Source organism: Giraffa tippelskirchi, chromosome 6 (genome assembly GCF_054371585.1).
Source record: "Giraffa tippelskirchi isolate mGirTip1 chromosome 6, T2T-mGirTip1v1.2.pri, whole genome shotgun sequence".
Lineage (NCBI taxonomy): Eukaryota > Metazoa > Chordata > Mammalia > Artiodactyla > Giraffidae > Giraffa > Giraffa tippelskirchi.
In genome coordinates this window covers 14,910,219-14,934,694 of record NC_137280.1, presented here as the reverse complement: position 1 = coordinate 14,934,694, position 24,476 = coordinate 14,910,219, and the positions used below count along the sequence as shown (strand labels likewise).

The following is a 24,476-nucleotide window of genomic DNA, read 5'->3' as shown; positions in this document are numbered from 1 at the left end:
GACACTGAGCTGTTTGGCAAGTTCTCATGTAGTTGTAAGAGGGTCAACTTAGACGATCCTCTCAGTTGGTCGTTGTCAATTTCAGATGGCCGCTACTGCACTCCTTATCTCCAAGGCTCTCGTCTCCTTTGCAAAACTTCTTGAACCACCACTGCACTGTACATTCGTTAGCAGTTCCTGGGCCAAATGCATTGTTGATGTTGCGAGTTGTCTCTGCTGCTTTACTACCCATTTTGAACTTGAATAAGAAAATTACTCGAATTTGCTTTTGTCTAACATTTCCATAGTCTAAAATAAATAAGCAGCAAGTAATGTCATTCTGCTGTTTTTGAGATTGCATCCAAGTACTGCATTTTGGACTCTTTTGTTGACTAGGATGGCTGCTTCATTTCTTCTAAGGGATTCTTTCCCACAGTAGTAGATATAATGGTCATCTGAGTTAAATTCACCCATTCCAGTCCATTTTAGTTCACTGATTCCTAAAATGTCCATGTTCACTCTTGCCATCTCCTGTTTGACCACTCCCAATTTGCCTTGATTCATGGACCTAACATTCCAGGTTCCCATGCAGTATGGCTCTTTATAGCATCGGACTTTACTTACATCACCAGTCACATCCACAACTGGTTGTTGTTTTCTGTCTCTTCATTCTTTCTGGAGTTATTTCTCCACCAATTTCCAGTAGCATATTGGGAACCTACCGACCTGGGGAGTTCATCTTTCAGTGTCCTATCTTTTTTCCTTTTCATACTGTTCATGGGGTTCTCAAGGCAAGAATACTGAAGTGGCTTGCCATTCCCTTCTCCAGTGGACCACATTTTGTTAGAATTCTCCACCATGACCTGTCCGTCTTGGGTGACCCTACACGGCATGGCTCATAGTTTCACTGAGTTAGACAAGGCTGTGGTCCATGTGATCAGATTGCTTAGTTTCCTGTGGTTGTGGTTTTCAGTCTATTTGCCCTCTGATGGAGAAGGGTAAGAGGCTTATAGAAGCTTCCTGATGGGAGAGACTGACTGAGGGGGAAACTGGGTCTTGTTCTGATGGGCGGGGCCATGTTCAGTACATCTTGAATCCAATTTTCTGTTGATGGGTGGGGCTGTGTTCCCTCCCTGTTATTTACCTGGGGCCAAACTATAGTGGAGGTAATGAAGATAACAGCAACCTCCTTCAAAAGGTCCCATGCATGCACTGCTACAATCAGTACCCCCAGCCCTGCAGCAGGCCGCTGCCAACCCACGCCTCCCCTGGAGACTCCTGGAGACTTATGGGTAAGTCTGAGTCAGTATCTTGTGGGGTCACTGCTTCTTTCTCCTGGGTCCTGGTGTGCACAAGTTTCTGTTTGTGCCCGCCAAGAGTTTGTTTCCCAGTCCTGTGTAAGTTCTGGCAGCTCTGTGGTGGGGTTAATGTCGACCTCCTCCAAGAGGGCTTATGCCATACCCAGGTCTGCTGCATCCAGAGAATGACAGAATGGTCTCTGTTCGCTTCCAAGGCAAACCATTCAATATCAAAGTAACCCAAGTCTATGCCCTGACCAGTAATGCTGAAGAAGCTAAAGTTGAACGGTTCTATGAAGACCTACAATACCTTCTAGAAGTAACACCCAAAAAAGAAGTCCTTTTCATTATAGGGTGAAAGTGAAGTGAAATCGCTCAGTTGTGTCCGACTCTTTGCGACCCCATGGACTGTAGCCTACCAGGCTCCTCCATCCATGGAATTTTCCAGGCAAGAGTACTGGAGTGGGTTGCCATTTCCTTCTCCAGGGCATCTTCCTGACCCAGGGATCGAACCCGGGTCTCCCAAATTGCAGGCAGACGCTTAACCATCTGAGCCACCAGGGAAGCCCATTATAGGGTACTGGAATGCAAAAGAGGAAGTCAAGAAATATCTGGAGTAACAGGCAAATTTGGCCTTGGAATACAGAATGAGGCAGGGCAAAAGCTAATAAATAGAGTTTTGCCAAGAAAATGCGCTGATCATTGCAAACACCCCCTTCCAACAACACAAGAGAAGACTCTACACATGGACCTCACCAGATGGTCAGTACTGAAATCAGATTGATTATATTCTTTGCCACCAAAGATGGAGAAGTTCTATACAGTCGGCAAAAACAAGACCAGGAGCTGACTGTGGCACAGACCATGAACTCCTTATTGCCAAATTCAGACTTAAACTGAAGAAAGTAGGGAAAACCACTAGACCATTGAGGTATGACCTAAATCAAATCCCTTACGATTATACAGTGGAAGTAACAAATAGATTCAAGGGATTAGATCTGATAGAGTGCCTGAAGAACTATGGACAGAGGTTCGTGACATTGTATAAGAGGCAGGGATCAAGACCATGCCCAAGGAAAAGAAATGCAAAAAAGGCAAAATGATTGTCTGAGGAGGCCTTACAAATAGCTGTGAATAGAAGAGAAGCGAAAGGCAAAGGAGAAAAGGAAAGATGTACCCATTTGAATGCAGAGTTCCAAAGAAGAACAAGGAGAGATAAGAAAGCCATCCTCAGTGATCAGTGCAAAGAAATAGAGGAAAATGATAGAATGGGAAAGACTAGAGATCTCTTCAAGAAAATTAGAGATACCAAGGGAACATTTCATGCAAAGATGAGCACAATAAAGGACAGAAATGGTATGGACCTAACAGAAGCAGAAGATATTAAGAAGAGGTGGCAAGAATACACAGAACTGTACAAAAAAGATCTTCATGAACCAGATAATCACTATGATGTGATTACCAGACATCCTTGAATGCGAAGTCAAGTGGGCCTTAGGAAGCATCACTACGAACAAAGCTAGTGGAGGTGATGGAATTCAAATCCTAAAAAATGATGCTGTGAAAGTGCTGCACTCAATATGCCAGCAAGTCTGGAAAACTCAGCAGTGGCCACAGGACTGGAAAGGTCAGTTTTCATTCCAGTCCCTAAGAAAGGCAATGCCAAAGAATGCTCAAACTACTGTACCATTGTACTCATCTCACACGCTAGTAAAGTAATGCTTAAAATTCTCCAAGCCAGGCTTCAGCAGTATGTGAACCGTTAACTACGAGGTGTTCAAGCTGGTTTTAGAAGAGGCAGAAGAACCAGAGATCAAATTGCCAACATCCATTGGATCATTGAAAAAGCAGGAGGTTCCAGAAAAACAACTACTTCTGCCTTATTGACTATGCCAAAGCCTTTGACTGTGTGGACCACAACAAACTCTGGAAAATTCTTAAAGAGATGGGGATACCAGACCACCTGACCTGCCTCTTGAAAAATCTGTATGCAGGTCAAGAAGCAGTAGTTAGAATTGGACATGGAACAACAGACTGGTTCCAAATAGGAAAAGGAATACGTCAAGGCGTATATTGTTACCCTGCTTATTTAACTTATATGCAGAGTACATCATGCGTAATGCTGGGCTGGAGGAAGCACAAGCTGGAATCAAGATTGTCAGGAGAAATATCAGTAACCTCAGATATGCAGATGACACCACCCTTATGGCAGAAAGCAAAGAACTAAAGAGCCTCTTGATGAAAGTGAGAGAGGAAAGTGAAAAGGTTGGCTTAAAGCTCAGCATTCAGAAAACTAAGATCATGGCATCTGGCCCCATCATTTCATGGCAAATAGATGGAGAAACAGTGGAAGCAGTGAGAGACTATTTTTGGGCTCCAAAATCTCTGCAGATGGTGACTGCAGCCATGAAATTAAAAGACACTTACTCCTCGAAAGAAAAGTTAAGACTAACCTAGACAGAATATTAAAAAGCAGAGACATTACTTTGCCAACAAAGGTCCTTCTAGTCAAGGCTATGGTTTTTCCAGTAGTCATGTATGGATGTGAGAGTTGGACTATAAAGAAAGCTGAGTGCCGAAGAATTGATGTTTTTGAACTGTGGTGTTGGAGAAGACTCTTGAGAGTCCCTTGGACTGCAAGGAGGTTCAACTAGTCCATCCTAAAGGAAATCAGTCCTGAATATTCATTGGAAAGACTAATGCTGAAGCTGAGACTCCAATACTTTGGCCACCTGATGCGAAGAACTGACTCATTTGAAAAGACCCTGATGCTGGGAAAGATTGAAAGTAGGAGGAGAAGGCTGGATGACAGGGGAAGAGATGGCTGGATTGCATCACCGACTCAATGGACATGAGTTTGAGTAAACTCTGGGAGTTGGCGATGGACAGGGAGGCCTGGCGTGGTGTAGTCCATGTGGTCGCAAAGAGTCTGACACGACTGAGCGACTGAACTGAAATGAATAAGTCATTGGGCTTCTCTGATGGCTCAGAGGGTAAAGCGTCTGCCTGCAATGCAGGAGACCCGGGTTCAATCCCTGGGTCAGGAAGATCCCCTAGAGAAGGAAATGGCAACCCACTCCAGTGTTCTTGCCTGGAGAATCCCATGGACAGAGGAGCCTGGTAGGCTATAGTCCATGGGGTTGCAAAGAGTTGGATACGACTGAGGAACTTCACTTTCACTTTCAATAAGTGATGAGCAAAAAAAAAAAACAGAAATGCACATTAAAATAATGTATAGCATAATCACATTTATTTAAGAATGTATTCCAGTATCAAACAGCAAAGTTCAACAGTGTAAAACTGCAATTACTTTTGAACCAACCTAATAAAAGTGGATTCCATCTTCTAGATTTCAGTTTTACATTCATATTGAACATGTAAAATAGTGATGGGGCAAAAAAATTGGTTAGTTAAAAGATCCTAAAAGTGCTAAAAGATAGGTGAGTGAAATACTGGTAAATGGCAGGGAGCAAGCATTACATTTTAGATTACTACTTACTTAGTGTTAATGCAGATGTGTTATTGAGAATTGGTATAAAAATGATTTGGGAGAAAACAGTATAAATTGAAAAATGCCCACATAAAATAGTAGAATTTCAGCTAGAGAAAATGAGATTTGTATTTTTGAAATTGTTATATTTTCTTAAGTCCGTGTAGCTATTTAGGCATTTGAAAACTGTCTTGCTTTCTACACTGTAAAAAGAGACTAGAGTATGTTTTAAATTTTTTGTTCATTTTAGTGCTGTTCAACATGTATTCAGTACAGCTTTTTGGCATAAATATTTGGGGGAACCCATCTGCATTGTTTATGGCTGAATCTTGTGTCTAGTCCAGTGCTTGACCCAGAATAGGTATTTAGTAGGTATTTGTTGAACATGTAAATCATAGAACGTTGGTGCTTGACTAAACCCTTGTTGGTATATTTTTGAGTGTTTCCAATGTACTCTGCTCTAAGGATGTGCTTCTAGGGGTATTTTCCTCAAACAGTGAAGAATCAAGCAGAGTGAGAAATTTAGCTCTTTCATCTTCTTCTCTATATTGGAGCTCATTCTGAAATTTGATTTAAGGTTCTGGTGCTGAAGTGTAATTAAGAACTATTTTACAGGTACAGAAAATGAGATCTAGAGATTTTACATGGATTGTCCTAAATCACAGCTAATGACTAGGATGATATGAGGAGCCATATTTGCTGACTGCAGGGCCATTGCTGAAGAAAGCAATATCTATACAAAGGTTCCAACAGTTCAAAGTAAAGTACTCACTCTTAAGGCAAGGCTGGAGATTGAGGCAAGAGCTGGTCAGCAGTACTTTTGAATACCATGTGCCCAGGTAACGTGGATACAAGGGAACCACAAACCTTTACATTCCTGGTACTTAACACTCTAGGGAAGGAACTTCTCATATCTAAACCAGGAGAAATGTGTTGTCAACACATGCATTATGGCACACAATTATTCACCTAATTTATTCTATATATATGTTGTTTAGTCGCTAAGTCATATCTGACTCTTGACAACCGCATGGACTGTAGTTCGCCAAGTTCCTCTGTCCTTGGAATTTTCCAGGCAAGAATACTGGAGTGGATTACCATTTCCTCCTCCAGGGGATCTTCCTGTCCCAGGGATGAAACCTGCGTCTCCTGCATTGGCAGACAGATTCTTTACCACTGAGCCACTGGTGAAGCCCTTCTAGATAAGTGTTTACATTTATATAAAATACAAATTCAGTATATATATAAGGTAAATAAATTTATTCACCTAATATATATTGAGTACCTACTCCTGAGGGCAGCCCTTCTGTGCTGTGCACGAGAGGTATAACAATGAATGAACCAGGCTTTGGAAGGACTTTCACTCAGGTGGACTAGGCAGATGAATGGACAGGCTGTTTCAATATAGTGTGATAAGAGCTCTGATAGGGTAAACATGGCGAACATACTGTATTGGTTGCAAGACATGTAAGGCCTCACTATTGGGAATTCAGGGAAAAAGGACAACTTTGATTTACTGGGCAAAGAGGGAGAGGTGATCCATGTCGTAGAAATAGCGCGTTTCTAGCTTGTCTGCTCAGAGTCTTCTACCAGAGCAGCTCCTGTCCCACCTGTTCTGTTTGCTGATGCTTCTGGGTGAGATTGTGTTTGAACAGTGTTGCTGATAAAAAGAAAAAAAAAAATTGGCACTCACCATATTGAAGGATTTGTGATTAACTTTGGCAGTTTTTACCAGCTCATGCATATGTATTCATTTTTGGGGTGGGCCAAGAAACCAATTGCTATGACTGATTTATTTTGGAAAAAATTCCGTTTTCATAGAGTATTCACATTGCCTTTGTGAAAACACTGTATTACCCCTATTAATTTAGAACACTATGAAGATTGTAGAAGGGTGTTGATGAAACTTACACAATGAAAAATAGCCGTTTCTTTAGTATTTTAATTATCACATGCTCATAATGGGAACATTAAAAGTATACTTTAGAAAATATTTGCAAAAGACTTATCTGATAAAGGAGTATTATCCAAAATATACAAAGATTTTAAAAAACTCAACAAGAATGAAAATAACCTAATTAAAAAATGAACCAAAGGCCTTAATGGACATCTCACCAGAGAAGATATACAGATGGCAAATAAAGATATGAAAAGATGCCCCACATTCTTAGTCACCAAAGAGATGCAGATTAAAATGAGATGCCGCTATATACCTGTTAGAATGCCCAAAATCCAGAAGACTGACAGCACCAAAAGCTGGTGAGATTGTGGAGCAAAGAACTTCTTTTCATTGCTGGTGGGAATGGAAAATAATATTGCCAGTTTAGAAGTCAATTTGACAGTTTTATTCTGAAACTAAACATTCTTTTAACCATATTGTCCAGCAGTCTTGCTCCTTTGAACCAGCCATGATGTCCTTCAGTAAGTAGATAGGTAAACTGTGATATATATCCAGACAATGGAATGTTATTCAGTTGTGCTAGTGGTAAAGAGCCTGCCTGCCATTGCAGGAGATGTAAGAGATGTGGGTTTGATCCCTGGGTCGGGAAGATCCCCTGGAGGAAAGCATGGCAGCTCATACCAGTATTTTTCCTGGAGGTTACAGTCCATGGGGCTGCAAAGAGTCAGGCTCGACTGAAGTGACTTAGCACTTACAAAAAGAAATGAGCTATCAAGCAGTGAAGATACATAGAGGAAGTTTGGTTATTACTGGTTAAAGAGGATGATCTGAAAAGGCTACATATTGTATGATTTCAACCATATGACAGCCAGGCAGAAAAACCCTTTAGAGGCAGTAAAAAGATAGTGGTTGCCTAGGGTTAGGATGGTGGAGGGAGGAAATGAATAGGTGGAGCTGTGAAATTACTCTGTATGGTACTTTAACGGTGTATACAGTTGAAACCCAAAGAATGTACAACACCATGAGTGAATCCTAATGTAAAGTTTGGACTTTGGTTGACAGTAATGTGTGTTAATGTAGATTCTTCGGTTGTAAGAAATGTCCCACTCTGGTAGGGGATGTTGATAATGGAGAAGCTATATGTGTTGTGGGGGCAGGCAGTATATAAGAAATCGCTTTACATTTCACTCAGTTTTGCTGTGAATCTAATCTAAACCTGTTATAAAAAAAATACCTTTAACAAAACATGGTTTTCTTCAATTAAGATGAAATTCAAGTTAATATGAAAATTTAATTACCTTTTAGACAGGAAAAATTAACATTTGAATCTCTGTAAGAAGCTTAAATATTCAGTCCAAATATAATAAGCTTAAATATTCAGTCCAAATATAATAACGTGTACCACAAGTAGTGTCTATGTAAGGAACATTTTCTATTTTTTTCCTTCTCTGGTTTCTCTTGTTTTTTTCCCCCTCACTTTTTTTTTTTTTTTTTAAAACACTGTTTCTGTTTTAAGTTGTGATAACAAAGGAAGACCGTTAGGATAAGAGTTTGGGGGTTTATGAAATGGAGACAGAGGAGTGGCAAGGATTGGTACCTTAGGTGTGAGATGAGAGGAAGCCAAGAAAGCAAAAAGAAAAAGGAGTGTGCTGTATAGTTTCATTGGGCTGAAAGTGTTAAATAGGGGAAAGGAAGTGAATGGGACAGGAGAGTGAGAGGTAGGGGGATGGAGAAAGGAATAGGCTGCCTCCTGAGTTTCCCCCCAGTTATCAAGGCATCACGGTTCATTTTTGCTTCCGGGTGTATACTGTGATTTCACTTGTGTCTTCCTTGTCCCTCCACCCACTGGAATTTTCAAAGTCATATTTAACTATTGTATTTAACCATGCCAAGAATACACAGAATTGCTGGGTTCTCATATGTCCTGTAAGTCCATATGGTGGCTTAGTCAAGATTCTTAGGCATTATGGCTGAACTAAAACTTTGTGTGTTGCTTAAAATGATAAGTAACACTGAGCTAGTGTTTTGGAGGAAGCTCTCTTTGCTTCCTCTCCAGCCTTTGATAATTAATGTGTGGTTTAAAAGAAAGACGTCAGTATATCTAAATAATTGTAGAGTTAGCTAACTTGCCCACGGCTTTGACTCTGTCACCTTTGACCCCTGGCAGTCTTGCACTGGATACTGCTCCTTCAGTGCTATTTGATTGTATTATTTTCTTGCATAAACTCTTCATGGGTTCCCCTTTGCCTGGACTGCCTTCTCTTGTTTGTCACTAGCCTAAAGTCTACCCATTTTTCTCCCTAGCATCTGCCACGAGACTCTATATATTGTTCAGTGAATATTGATTATGTTTAAAATGATAATGAATGAATGATGAATGAATGACATTTATGTCCATGGAAATAGACTGAGTTAAAGTCCCAGGTCTTGAACTCTCTGAGCTGATTTGTGTCTGTGTTTGTAATTTTTCAATGTGTTGGCTTGAAGTTTTAACCTTTAATTTGTCGATCTTAAATTTATACTTATCATGCAGTTGAAAGGAGACACAGTGGATAAAACGCAGTAGAGACCTTGCTTATTGTCTTCTGACTTGGCAGTGTACATTATCATCAAATTGGTATTGCATGTCTGTGGTGACCTAAATGGGAAAGAAATCCATAAAAGAGGGGATATATGTATATGTGTAGCTGATTCACTTTGATGGATAGCAGAAACTAACACAACATTGTTGTTGTTTAGTTTCTAAGTCGTGTACGACTCTTTTGCAACCACGTGAACTGTAACCCACCAGGCTCCCTCCTGTGTCTGTGGGATTTCCAAGGCAAGAACACTGGAGTGGGTTGCCATTTCCTTCTCCAACACAACACTGTAAAACAGCTATAATCCAGTAAAATAAAGAATTGCATTGAGTGGACCTTGAAAATCTTTCTTTAATTTGTTTTCTATTTCTTCTACTCCCACTCCAAGCCACCATCTGTTTTTTAAAATGTAGCTTTTATTATTATTCAGTTATGATGAGACTAGCATATCCAGAGATAGATTGTTACACACACAGATCCAAGAAGGATAGGGGTGAGAGAGGGAGGACCCATGGGGGGAACACCAGGGTCAGTCAGAAGGCAGATGGAGAGAGAGGGAAATGTGGGCAAGAGCCTTTATTGTGGTTTCTGTGGGAAGGAATGGGTGAACTGAGTAAACAGTTTTATTATTATTCAGTTGCTAAGTTGTGTCCGACTCTTTGCGACCTCTTGGACTGCAGCACACGAGACTTTCTTGCCTTTCATCATCTCCCAGAGTTTCCTCAGGCTCATGTCGTTTGAGTCAGTGATGCCATCCAACCATCTCATCCTCTGTTGACCCCTTCTCCTCCTGCCCTCAATCTTTCCCAGCACAGGATGTTTTCCAGTGAGTCAGCTCTTCATATTGGGTGGTTAAAGTATTGGAGCTTCAGTTTCAGCATAAGTCCTTAAGTCCTTACAGTGAATATTCAGGGTTGGTTTCCTTTCGGATGGACTGGTTTGATCTCCTTGCTGTCCAAGGGACTCTCAAGAGTCTTCTCCAGCACCGCAGTTCTTCGGTGCTCAGCCTTCTTTATGGTCCAGCTCTCATGTCCATACATGACTACTGGAAAAACGATAGCTCTGACTGTACGGATCTTTGTTAGCAAAGTGATGTCTCTGCTTTTTAATATGCTGTCTAGGTTTGTCATAGCTTTTCTTCCAAGGAGCAAGTGTTTTTTAATTTCGTGGCTGCAGTTACTGTCTGTAGTGATTTTGGAACCCAAGGAAATAAAGTCTGTCACTGTTTCCAGTTTTCCTCCCATCTATTTGTCATGAAGTGATGGGACCAGATGCCATGATCTTAGTTTTTTGAGTGTTGAGTTTTAAGCCAACTTTTTCACTCTCCTCTTTGACCTTCATCAACAGGCTCTTTAGTTCCTCCTCTCTGCCATTAGAGTCGTATCATGTGCACAACTGAGGTTGTTGATGTTTCTCCTGGTAATCTTGATTCCAGCTTGTGATTCATACAGCCTGGCGTTTCCCATGATGTACTTTGCATATAAGTTAAATAAGCAGGGTGACAATATACAGCCTTGATGTACTCCTTTGCCGATTTTGAGCCAGTCTGTTGTTCTATATCTGGTCCTAACTGTTGCTTCTTGTCCTGCATACATGTTTCTCAGGAAGCGGGTAAAGTGGTCTGGTATTCTCATCTCTATAAGAATATTCCAGAGTTGGTTGTGATCCACACAGTCTAAGGCTTTAATATAGTCAATGAAGCAGAAGTAGATGCTTTTCGGGAATCCCCTTGCTTTTTTTAAGACCCATCAGATGTTGGCAATTTGATCTCTGGTTCCTCTGCCTTTTTGTAAATCCAGCTTGTGCATTTGGAAGTTCTTGGTTCACATACTGTTGAAGCCTAGCTTGAAGGATTTTGAGCATAATCTTGCTAGTGTGTGAAATGAGGGTAATTGTGGGGTAGTTTGAACATTCTTTGGCATTGCCCTTCTTTGGGATTGGAATGAAAACTGACCTTTTCCAGTCCTATGGCCACTGCTGAGTTTTCCAAATTTGCTGGCATATTGAGTGCAGCACTTTCATAGCATCATCTTTTAGGATTTGAAATAGGTCAGCTGGAATTCCATCACCTCCATTACCTTTGTTCGTAGTAATGCTTCCTAAGGCATTCTGAATCCAAGATGGTGGAGTAGAAGGACATGTGCTCATCTTCTCTCGGGAGAACAGCGAAATCGCAACAAATAGGTTTAGGATTGGCTGGATTGAATAATTTCATTATGCTGGAGGCTGTGCCTAGTTGTGTGGTGTATGGCTCTGGGGTGATTAGGGCTGAGGAGTAGTAGCCCTGGAGGTGGTTGAGAGAATGTACTCCAGATTGGCTTGTTTGCATATGTAAGATCTGCTCACAGTAATTACCTAGCCCTGAGAGGAACAGTGGAGGCATTGTCAGTAGGTCCCAGATGTCACACAGGCACAAATACAGAAAATAAAATGATATGCTTAATATAGGGTCTTGCAACAGAAAATTCTAACTGGTCCACCCATGTGCATGTTTACTTTCCTACAATCCAGGTTTGAAACAACAGCCAGAGGAATCTTAAAAGTATAAATTATAAGTGTTAAAAGAAAGTATATATTAGATCATGTCATTCCTCTGCTTAAAATTCTTCTCTTGCATATCTGTTATAGCCCAGTCTCCTTTCTTTGGTTTTGACGCCCTTCATCATTAGCTCCTACCTCCATGTGTGTTCTACTTTATTTTTCACTCACTTTATTCTAGGTACACTGATCCCTTGACAATAATTTGCTCCTTTTCTCCTCAGGGCCTTTGTAGACACAGTTTATTGGTACCAGAATGCTCTTTATAACTGATTAACTTCTAGCTAACCTGTGACACTAGCTTAAATGTTATTACTTTAGGGAGGCCCGAATTAGGTCCCTTCTGTTAATTTTTTTTGTGATTGTTAATTTGTTTACGTGTTCATTGCTTTTGTGTGAGTAATGTAAGTAGGGAGGTACTGGGGATGAACCAGAAAGCAAGGATGGTCATTTTTACATATAAACTTTGGAGTTGAAGCATTTCTTTCTTTTCCAAATGTAGTGTATAATCCACAGGCATCAATGGAGGGAGAATATTTTGTTGTTAAAAGCTTACCCATGTCTACTTTCACAGTTTTTCATATATTCCAGTGCTTCCCAAAGGCAGGGGCTACCATGGAAAGTGTGTGAAAGTGAAAGTCACTCAGTCGTGTCTGACTCTTTGCAACCCCGTGAACTATACAGTCCATGGAATTCTCCAGGCCAGAATACTGGAATGGGTAGACTTTCCCTTCTCTAGGGGATTTTCCCAATCCAGGGATTGAACCCAGGTCTCCTGCATTGCAGGCAGATTCTTTACCCCCTGAGCCACCAGGGAAGCCCTCACGTTACTTATAAGTGAGCAGTTATGGAGGATCAAAGGCTCAGACTCTCCTCTAGAAGCTTCCTTTGTGCTATTCCATTCTTTCATATGAACTAGGAACAATTTTGCTAGCAGAAATAATGAATGCAAAATAAAGTCTCATCCAGTTTGTCTCATAGTACTAGTTTTCTTGCCACAGGTAGTAATCATATTTATTTGTTGTTTTGCTTCTGGAATACCTGAGTATTTCAGGCTGCTTTGTGCCATAGGAGAAGCAGAATTGTGTCTGTCTGGTTTATGTGGTCTGATGCTTGGCTTGAGTCGAGGGTCAGTGAATGAATGTTGAGATGAATGATAGAAACTGGATTTGAGTGTGTGTGGCTGTTTCTATCTGCTTAAACATTTTTTTCTAGGTTAAAATTATTGAGGCCAACTTTAATGATACAGAATTGTTGGACTTTGGTCCATCTAACTGACTGTGTATTAGAATGGGCCACCTGAAGAGAATTTTACCTTTCCCCAAAGGTGTTGCCTTGACTCATCCCTCAAGAGAGATGGAGCTGCCCTTTCAGGTCTCTGCCCAGTTGAGAATCTCTAATTTTTGTAGGAGCTGACAGTCTTACCTTAGAGTTGCTGATTTCTTAGTGTAGATTCCTAGATAAAATATGCATTTTTGGTGTGCTTTTCAGTGAACATAATCTTGAATGCATGGCTAATTTAACACTTTTCAAGATTTTGAATAAGAAAATTAATATTTAAAGTTCTCTGAAGTATATGCCATCTATCTTCTGGAGTGAAGCTTGACTGTGGGTGTATGTCAAAGTCACCTGTAGAGGTTTTAAGAGTTAGAAGCTCTAAGGTGTGGGACCTGAGTCCCAGGAGATTCTGATGCACAGCCAGCTATAAGAGCAGTACTTCCTATGAAAGTTTCTACACAGGCAGTCATACCCTAAAGAAGCTTATGTCAAGAATGCTTCTTTATGTTTCCTGTCAGTTAAAGTTCTGGTTCTATGGTTTAGATTTATTTATAAAGAAGTACTTTTAAATGTTTTAGTGAATATTTATGTACTCTTGGTAATACTTTCCAGTCCCTCCACCTAGCAAAATTGAGTGTTGTCTGCAAATTTAAGGTGTGAGATGGGGAGTAGTGACAGATGTGGGTAGAGAGGTAGACTCTGAAAGGTCATGTATGTGATATGAGGCAGTTCTTTTTCCCTTTGGTAATGGAGAGTCATTGGAGGTTTTTTAAAATCAGGAAGGCAACATGGTTAGGTTTTACTTTTGTTTTAAAGGAAAGTTACCTGTCAACTTCCCTGGTGGCTCAGACGGTAAAGTGTCTGCCTACAATGAGGGAGACCCAGGTTCAATCCCTGGGTCGGGAAGATCTCCTGGAGGAGGAAATGGAAACCCACTCCAGTACTCTTGCCTGGAAAATCCCATGGTCAGAGAAGCCTGGTAGGCTACAGTCCATGGTGTCACAGAGTCGGACACGACTGAGCGACTTCACTTTCACCTGTCAACTATATGGAACATAGATTAGAATGGGGGAGAAAACTACCACAAGGAGACCAAAGCAAGTCTGTGCAAGAGGGAATGAGGAGCAGTAGGGATTAAACGGGACTTCTAGCCCTGTAGGTGCCTGTTTCAGTTTAAGCTCCAACCAATCAGTTCTACCCTTGACTTGAAGACAGCTAAACTTGCAAAGGCTTTACTGAGAAGTCTTTCCCTGTTCAAATTCTCTTAATCTGTTCTTTTGGTAGTTTTTTTATGTTGTATTTTATAGTACTTTCCATTCTCTATTGTTCTGTTTTGCTTATTTGATTCCTGTGTCTTATTTATCTTACACTGATACACTTTTCATGATAGCTGCTTCTCTATAGAAATAGCTGTTGAACAAGTTGTCCCCTAAACATATCATTCTTGTTTTTTTCCCCTTCTGTTTTTGTGCCTTTGCTCATGGTCTTTCTCTTCAACCAAATGTTCTTATCTCTCTTCTACACCCATATCTTGAAGTTTTAATGGTTTTTTTTCCCCCCGTAATTCAAATCCCACCATTCCTACAAAGTCCTCTAGCGTGATTTTGCCATGCTCACTTCCACCTTTGGGCTCTTACAGTATTTAAGCTGTGTACACCTTTATACTTCCTTATATTTTTTCATCTTTTTATTTAGTCTGTGAATGTTGATATTCTGCCTTTTTCAGTTGGACAGGATATTTTACATATCACTGTACATAGCATATTCTTAATAATGTGATGGTCATTTGCCCCATTCTAAGTCTTCCTAAAAGCAACTTGGCTATAAACATAGTTTATTCTACTCTAAAAAACTTAAGACCTCAGCTCAGAAATATTTAAAATTGTCAATAACTTTAATAATCTGAATTTAAAGGAAAAAAATTATAATGATTTTTCTCTAGGATTTTAAAGGTCAAAATAAAAGAATTAAACAAATTGGGGAGGCCTTATTGAAATATAAAATTGAGTGTTAATATTTGACTTGATACAAAATCTTTTAAAGATTTATGTTTAAAATGCTTTAATTAAAGTAAAATATTTTCGTTTGTTCCTTATGTTAAATAGTATGTCCTTTGCCAAAACAAAGCTTTATTTTCTTGGGAATCACTCAGAACATTTGGACCTCCTCTGGTTTGTAATCCTGTTAAATTTCATCCACGAATTAAAGCCTAATTATACATAGTTGGTGTACCCTATATAGAAACAATTCCATGTATAATAGTTTACTCATTAAGTTTGCTTATTGGAACATTATGAAATGCTGAAAATACTTTGCATTGGGATTAAGAAATAATTTTCTTTGAGAATTAACTGAATTTAATTGTCAATATATTTTTCTTTAGCCCATATGTTGTAAAGTACTATGGCAGTTACTTTAAGAACACAGACCTCTGGATTGTTATGGAGTACTGTGGAGCTGGCTCTGTCTCAGACATAATTAGATTACGAAACAAAACAGTAAGTATTTTAAAATTGTTTTGCCAATCTCATTTCTAAAGATTCATATTTTAGAAGCTGACTATATAGTGTTTAGTTACAAGGAAAATATTAGTGTGAAAAAAAAAGACTTTACAGTGTAAAAGGATCTAGTATGAAGTGTGAGAATTAGTCACAGATCTTTGTGTGGCAAATACAGGAGTCTTATGATTGTTTAATTTATTAGGATAATTTTTGGTTTAGTCACCGAGAAACCACCATGGCACTCCTCTTCTTCATTTGGAATCAGTGTTGCATGTTCTTTATTAACTTGAGTTCAGTAAGTTAAAAATAACTGAAGAACAGTTTTTGTCTTATTTCCCCAAATATCTCAGGGTGTTTGAAATTAATAGAGCTCAATTATAATTTTTTTTCTGGTAAATTCAGCTTAGTGAGAATGTGTTGTTTAATGATAAATTTTACGGCTATGTTTTAACACTAAGTAAAAGAGCTATTTACAAAATTGTTTACTTTAGCCTAGCAATGTACCTAGTTAACTTGGATAATTTATAAGACCAAAATGACCTTTTTAAAATCTGTGAATGACTAAGCATAATAAATCAGTGAAATAATTTGTAATTCTGTAGAACAGTATCCCAGTTACTACACGTCATTATTACATGTTGTCAGACATGTTTCAGTAAAATGCATTCAGAAAAATACTTAACTACTTGAGTCAATTTGTGGTTAACCAGAATCATTTTAAAGTTTGATTGGGGAAGTATGTTGTAAGTTTATCCTACTAACTTTTTTTTTCTGTTAGAGAAAATAAAGTAAATAGGATTTCTTTAAAAGGAAGTGAAACAGAAGTTAAAATAATCCCTGTTTTGACAGAATGGATTAAGTGATTTGTGACATTCTAATTATATATTTTAGGATTTCTATGGTACTTAACTAACATTTATGTAAATCAGATGACTCCTGAGTGGCAGAACAATGCTTTAATTGAAAATAATTATACTCCAGTTAGAGAAGTGTTTTAAAACCATTTCAGGGCTAAACTCAGTGCATTTGGTATTTAATGTTACCAAGTAGAAATACAGAGTAATACTGTATGAATGGGAAATCTATTTTATTTATTTTAAATGTTAATGTTACCATTTTGAGTACATAGGAAGAATACAATCTTCTATGTATTCTAAGTATACAAAAATACTTTATTTCTTGTGGTTAATAAATAGATACGATGAAGGTATATTATAGTTCTGAAAGGTAGATTTGGATGGGATAATTATTCTCAGGTATCTCCTTCACCAGTTATCAAAGGAAGGATTTTACCCTATTTGCACTTTTTTTTTTAGAAAGCAGATTCCACCTAACATGTTTGGAGATCATACATTTGAAATAGTCTAATCATTGTTCTCACAAGTTGGTTTTCCTTGGGCCTGGGGAGGTATGGAAGGGTCTGATTCCCAAATACAGAAAAGAATCCAGAACTGCATGAGATGGCTCAGGAGCTGTACATATATTCTTTTTGGGTATTGCCTTGATAGCTGCTGTTGCTGCTGCTAAGTCGCTTCAGTCGTGTCCGACTCTGTGCGACCCCATAGACGGCAGCCCACCAGGCTCCGTCATCCCCAGGCTTCTCCAGGCAAGAATACTGGAGTGGGTTGCCATTTCCTTCTCCAGTGCATGAAAGGGAAAAGTGAAAGTGAAGTCGCTCAGTCATGTCCGACTCTTAGTGACCCCATGGACTGTAGCCTACCAGGCTCCTCCGTCCATGGGATTTTCCAGGCAAGAGTACTGGAGTGGGGTGCCATTGCCTTCTCCGGCCTTGATAGCAGCTCCTGTTAAATCTCAAAAGTATTCTCTACTACTTATGCTACTTTTCCTTCATTTATATATTATTTAAAAAGAGTACCATTGTTATGAAGGTTGGCAGTATAGGGGGATAGTTATCATCCTGTTTAATATTTGATTATTTTTTAGGAATGTTCACTGGAGTGATAATCTTGATTGTTTGAATTTCAAAACATTGTTTGGCTTTCAAAAAAGGTGACCAGTGAAACAGTTGTCCTTGACCTGTTAACACTCACTCCAGTAGTTAATTGCTTTCATGGTCACAGAACAATCAGTCTTTTTCCCAAGAGTATGGAAAATGTTCTTTTAGGCTTTATATGCTGTTTTGGTTTTTGTTACATGCTCTGTTGTTTCTTATAATTCTGTGTACATTTTAAACAGCACAAGACTGTTTAAATAATAATTCTTCTTATTGTTTTTGATGGTGTTTAAATTTATACTTTTTTTGCTCTTTATTCTTTTTCTGCATTTCTCAGTTGCCTTAACAGTGTTCCTTAGTGTTTCCTTATGATGGTAATAAAATTGCTCTTGTTTTTTTTTCTTGTATGAAAATGTTATCTCACTTTATTTTTGAAGGATATATTTGCTGGGTAAAGAATTCTAGGTTGGCAATTTATTTTACATTTTTTATTTATCTTAAGAGGATTGACTCTTGGAAAACCACCTAAGTAACACCCTTTTTGTAGAATTATTCTTGTCTTTGAAAGAAATCTCATTAGGGATGAACTGTTCTTGATTTTCAGTTCTATTGCTATCTTTTTTTTTTTGTATTGAAGTATAGCTGATTAACAATGTTGTGATAGTTTCAGGTGAACAGGTGAACAGCAAAGGGATTCAGCCATTCTCCCCCAAACCCTCCTTCCCCTCCAAGCTACCACATAACACTGAGCGGACTTCTATATGCTATATAGTAGATCCTTGTTGGTTATCCATTTTAAATATAGCAGTATGTACGTGCCCATTCCAAACTCCCCAGCTGTCCCTTCCCTGATCCTTTCCCCACCAGCAACCATAAGCTTGTTCTCGAAGTCTGTGAATCTGTTTCTGCTTTGCTAGTAAGTTCATTTGTATTTCTTTTTATATTCCACATATAAGAGATGTCATAGGTGCTGTTGGTTTTTTGATCAAATATTTCTGTAAAAATTAAAGACAAAAAATCTGATTAAGTTACATATCTTTAAAAAAAAGTTAATAAGTTTTAGCTTCAAGTACAAAACTGTTTCTATATGACCTCCCTCCTGTCTGTGCAGTTCTATAACCTGTCACTTCAGCTTCACAGTAAGAATGGGTTCTGAGAATAAAGGCTGGGTCCGTGTTTTAGTGTTCTGGTACATGCTTTTGCCTCATCTGCTCCCCCACCTTTGAGTGTTTCTCCTTACCCCTAGTCTTTGTCTAGTGAGTTTGCATCATGAAGGACTAGCTCAGTTGTCAGCTCTTCTTTGAAACTTTCCCTGTTTTCCCAGGTAGTTTAACTATTGGGTAATTTGGTTGATTAATGAATTAGTTAAGTATTTATTGCATATTCACTCTTACATAAGAGCACAATAAATTCTAGCTGTCATTATTTTAGGAGTTTTACTGTTATTATCTTACATATTTTGACTGCTGGATAGACTAAGCATCTTGTCATTTGTGTATTGGGTCTTTTACTTATTTTTAGTGCTTATCCTTTGCATTTTATTATTATTGTTGGTAGTGGTGTTTTTCTTAAATTTGCAGGCTTGCTTGACAGTTTGCTAATAGTTTTATGAGTATTTTACGTATCATTTTAAAAGTCAAAAAACCAGTTATCTGTTTGTCAGCATAGATATTAAAGAAAGAATTTCAAAATCTTTCAAAGTCTTTTAGAAATTTAATTTCTAAAATCTCTTTTAGAGGTTTTATGCCCTGACATTTTCTTTGGGAAATACCTAGGAAAAGATAAAAGCATAGAATTAAATTTGAGGGTTAATTAGAACTCTCAGTGATTGGAACTGAACCTGAGTAGCAAAGTTTTGGTATTGGATTGTTGGCAGTTGAGCCAATAACGAATGGTAGTTTGGGTAATGGTGGTAGTACTAGAGGGAGAGTGAAGGTGAAACTTACTTATATTTCAGTGGGTGATAAAAGTTTGAGTCTTCTAGTTGCATTTAGAGTAGAAATCACTATTTGGTTAGTATTTATTGAATCTTTTGGTTTATAAGTTAATGCTATATATAAGTTAATCTATAATAAGTATATGTGAGTTAAACTCCTGATTCTGTGATCAAACCCACAACACACAACTCATGTCCTGGTATCATATATCTTTAATAACTGATTTTTTTAAAAATAATACTTAAAATTAGAGTTTGGTGAAACCTATGTGTAGATAACCTTACTGTGGCTATCCGGTACTTGGAAATCACATTTAATTATTAGTCAGCTTTTAGTCTTTGGGAGAAAAGTTTTAGCAGTTGGTTTCCCCTACTATAAGCCTCTCAAGGGCAGAAATTTTTATATGTTCATCGTGAAACTATTACAAGTGCCTAGAATAGCTACTGGCATCTAGCAACCTTGATAAATGTTTGTTGAACTGAAACAGGAACAATTCCTTGACTGCTTCTTCTGTGAATATAAACAATCTAACACATCTGTTTAGTGTTGTATTTTTGTAGGTAAATTCTAATTTTCTTAGCTACTACTATTCAGTATTAATGATGTGGGTTATTGAACAGATATGATCATATACCAAAGAAGGTATATGTGCTTATCAGTAACCTATGAAAGTGTGAAATAATAGAATCTGTTGTATTAGTTCCCTGATTTTTATAGAAGTTATATTTATGTAAATTAAATTTTTTGCTTATTTTTGCAAATGTATATCCTGATAATTCAAACCATAGGCCTCATTTGGCTGATGAAAAAGAAATCTGCCTTTTGTTGTTATTACTGGAAGTTAATGTAATCATTGCGTTTTTTTTTTTCCAAGTGTTTTCAAGTTTAAAAAGAATAAAAAGTCCAGTAATTATGGGAATAAATACATAAAGTATTTATGGCAATAATTTTGAAGGTTTTCTTGTGAGGACATTTTAAAAACCAATATATTTTATGTTAAATGCATTTAGCCTCTGAATATTTATGCATTCCAAGTATTTATGCATTTATGCAAAGTAAAAATAGACAATTCTATGAAATTGATGCTTTTTAAAGATAGATTATATATTTGATTAGAGGCTTTCAAAATGATCTTTGCATAATTGTTAAGCTATGCCTTGACATATGGAAGAAATAGAGTCTACGTATTAGACGTTTGTTGTGTATTTGGAAATGTTCTAAGAAAATGCCCAAGGTTGGTCTCTCCCACTTTGACTCAGTTTTTTATTTGGCCACTTATTTTAATTCAACCTAGCAGTGTGGATTTTAATTTTGGTTCTTCCAAAAACTAGTTTTATAATCTGGGTCTTCAGCTTCCTCATCTATTAAATAATAATTAGCATTGGTACAGTGCTTTGCACTTTACTAATACATTTACTGATCTAGGCCTGGTGCTGTGTGTTAGAGGTACAAATAACTGTAGTAAATGTTGCTGTTGTTGCATTGTTTACAGACTGGTTGAGGTAATGCATATGTAAAAAGCTAAATTTGATTCTGTAAAGAGTTGGAGTTCTTTAGGGAAAATATAAGACAAGCACTTAGGCTAACATGGAAGTTCAGTGAAAGCTTCATAGAAGAGAGAACCCTTTACCATGATCTTGCAAGAGGAGTCATCAGTCATTAGAGTCGGCTCCACAAGAGCAGGGTCTTGTCTTCTTTGTTCACTGTTCCGTCCCCGCTCCTCGGACAGTGCCTGACGTGTAGGATGCTGAGTAAATATTTGTTGTATGTGTAAATGAATGAATGAATGACTCAGAGAAGAGAGGGCAAAGGACATCTTGGAAGAGGAAACAATGATATACTAGAATTATATTTTCATCTTTAAAAGTCTAGTGTCATATTTCTTGATCACCTGAAGGAAAGTGTTCCCAGCATCTGGTTTAAATGGATTTACTTTCCTCAAACGTAATTGCTTAAAATCATTGTCATATATTAATTTGATGGATCTACGCTAGGATTGTGATTTTTTGTTTTCCCTTTTTTTTCCCCCATGTTGGAAGAAGTAGCATATGCCATCTTTATCATTTCACTAATGTTTTCTAGCTTCTTACTCATTTTATCTACTTCCTGGAGTTTACGTGATTCTTCTTTGAGAAAGCATTCTTTGGATCTTCCTGATTTCTTGTTCTACTGTGGACTCATTGCTTTTTAGGTCTTCTGTTCAGCTGTAGTCCTGGAATTTCTTTTCACTGGACTCCTGGGTTAGTGTCACCGTTTTCTTCTGTATTTCCTATTTCCTTGGCTTTTCACTCTGGTTCTGTGTTTTTCCTAAACTATCTTCTTCAGGATACAAAATTAAGAGATCAACTAGTTGAGTCCTTCTGTGTCTGCAAATGCTTTTATTTTGCTTTCAAACTTGGTTGATAATAGCCTATGTAGAATTTTACATTGAAACTAAGTTTCTCTCAGAGCTCTGATAGCTTTCCTGTGTTCTCTTCTAGCAGCCAGTGTTGCAAGGTTCTAGATAGCTAATGCCTGTCAGAGTCTTCTTCATTTGTAGGTTTCCTCCCACCTCACAACTTTTTAGACTTTTTTCTTTATTCTGATGTTTCTGATGTTGAGTAAGGATCAAAATATTTCATGAGGATGTGCCTACGTATGAGTCCTTTTTACTAGTTATGCTTAGCACTCAGTAGTTCCTTTCAGATAAAAACTTGTGTCTTTCTTTAGCTTTGGAAAAATTTCTTTGATAATTTCCCCCCTATTTTATTCGTTGGATGGTGAAATCTCCTGAATTTTATTCTTTTTGTTTTTTCCTCCCAGGTTTTCTGTCTCCTTTTTTTTTTCCCCCTACTTTTTTTTCTGACTCTTCTAACTGAACTTTTTATTCCAGCAGTTATGTTTTAATTTACAAGAACTCTTTTGTTTTTGGTTATTTCTTTTTCTCAGCATCCTGATGCTTGAGACATGAATGCATGATCTTTTCTAATCACTCTAAGAAGAAGAAGTTTTGAAAAAAGTTGTTTTCTGTTTCCTGAATCATCTCTATTTCTGCTGGGGTTATTGCTTCACTTGCTTGATCCTGATCTTCCCCATGGCAGGATGACTGCCGGAAAGGCTGACTAGCTCTCATTGGAAACATTGGGACGATGCTTTTTGCCTGGAAGGTATAATGTTAAGATGAACTGGCTGGTATCTGGCTTTAGGAGGAAATGCCTGCAGAGGTGGTTTGTTCAGTTTCTTTAGCCATTCCCCTCCCCTGCCTTTTCTGGGGCCTGGGGATGAATACCAGGATGCATGTAATCTCTATGTATAAAGTTGGCATGAGGAACTCACTCTTGTTCTGTTTTCTTCTTTTCACTTCCTGGGGAAAAGCTAGCCTACCTTTTCCATTCCCCTTCTCACTCTCTCCCTCTCTACCCACTGGTTCTAACTTGGAACCCCCTTGGTGTTTACTTGGTAATCACCCCTTCCTTGCCCGCTCTTGCCTGTGAACTCTTCATAGAAATGCTTCCAAATTTATTGTACTCTCCTGTGCTGATTCTTTTATCAGTTTATTTATTAATTTTTTTTCCATCAGTTTTATGGGAATTTAGAAGGAAGAAAGACAGAGAACTAAACAAATTGCAAATTCAGGTTGGTTTTTGAACCTGAATCAGTGGTATGTTCTCTTCCCCTTCCTACCCACCTCCCTGTAGATACTTTCATACCCTTAGGTGTTTAAATTAATACAGCTACTTTGAGGAGCACAATTTGATGCTGTGTTCTAAAGTTGAATACGAAAGCACCATGGGATCCATCCAGTGTTTTTCCTCTTCCATCTGTACTTTAAGAGAAACCCTAACACAATTGGATGGTGAGAAATGTCCCAGAATGTTGTCACAACAAAAAATTAGGGGCAAACTTAAATACTGATGAGCACTAGACCCCTGACTAGAGAATTGCTGTTGTTCTTTCAGTCTCTGTAGTTTTGTAGCTCCTTGGTGAAGACAAACGGAGAATAGCATTCTGGTTGAAACCTTTTAGAGTACCCGTATCCCGATGTGCAGATGAAAATGACATTAAAATACCAAGTGAAGTTTGTGTCTTAAAACACAATAAATGTCCAGTTTGGTATATGAGAGAAATTTTTTTAGTGTCTGCTTCTACCAGGATGAACTATAATTTTGTGATTGGGTGGGAGTGGGGGAGGGGGCATTGAGGGAACACAAAATAATGGAGAGGAAGATCCAGACTGAAGAGAGCAGTTCCTGAGTTGTCTATATATGTATTTTCCTGACCGCTTGTGGTGAACTTGTTATAATGGCAGTGATTGGGAAAGTCAGGTTTATTTAGGCATCACTTGAAAAGTGTGAAGGACACACTGAGACCATCCTTTTTGGTAAATTCTTAGTGTTATGGCAGTGATTCTCAACTCCAGTGACAGACATTTGATAGGTATTTTAAGAACCATTGCTGTAATACTGGTATGTGCCAGGCATACGATATAGACTGTTGCGTTTAATCCTCGTGTAAGGACTGAACAACTGTGTAAGGTAAGAACAGTTATTAACCCCATTTTTCCAGGCAAGCAACTGAATCATAGAGTGGTAGAGTAGATTAGAGGGAAAGAAAGGGTTGAAATTATAGCCGACTGCTGGAATCGAACTGTAAAAGTTAAGAGCATAGAGTGTACAGCCAGACTGCCTTGAATTGTGGCTCTGTTACATACTGGTTGTGTGAACTTAGGCAAGTTTCTTAACTTTTCTGTGATTCGTTTTTTTCATTTGCTAAATGGGATAAGAATACCACCCTACTTCATTGAGTTGTTTTGAAGATTATACATTTGTAAAGTGCTAGAAACAGTCCCTGGTACAGAAAAAGTCCTGTATGTATTTGCACTGATACTGGCATCATTGTCCTGTGTTCTCACTTATATGGATGGAAGTGTCTTTGCATTGTGAACATTAATCAGATAATGTGTTTGAGCAGAATAATACAGAGGACTATGGAACCAAGTACAAAATCTTAGCATTCACATTGGTACCTTGAATTATTTTCAAG

The 24,476-nt window shown here is 38.2% G+C and overlaps 1 protein-coding gene and 1 long non-coding RNA gene across 5 annotated transcripts in view; one reads left to right on the top strand and one right to left on the bottom strand.

The window, feature by feature from the left end:
* Nucleotides 1-24,476, top strand: part of STK3 (serine/threonine kinase 3) — a 294,249-nt gene that overhangs the window by 42,515 nt on the left and 227,258 nt on the right. For all 4 annotated transcript variants that reach the window (XR_014057367.1, XR_014057366.1, XM_081503347.1 and 1 more), the window contains exon 4: nt 15,446-15,560. Coding sequence is in view for 2 of the 4 variants with exons in the window: in XM_081503347.1 (XP_081359473.1) it covers nt 15,446-15,560 (115 nt within the window). In the remaining 2 variants the exon portion in view is untranslated. The remainder of the gene's footprint in view (nt 1-15,445; nt 15,561-24,476) is intronic.
* Nucleotides 1,442-4,493, bottom strand: LOC145511011 (uncharacterized). Its single transcript, XR_014057369.1, has 2 exons — nt 4,300-4,493; nt 1,442-1,757 (listed from the first exon to the last, which is right to left on the bottom strand). It is a non-coding gene; the product is annotated as an uncharacterized LOC145511011 (long non-coding RNA).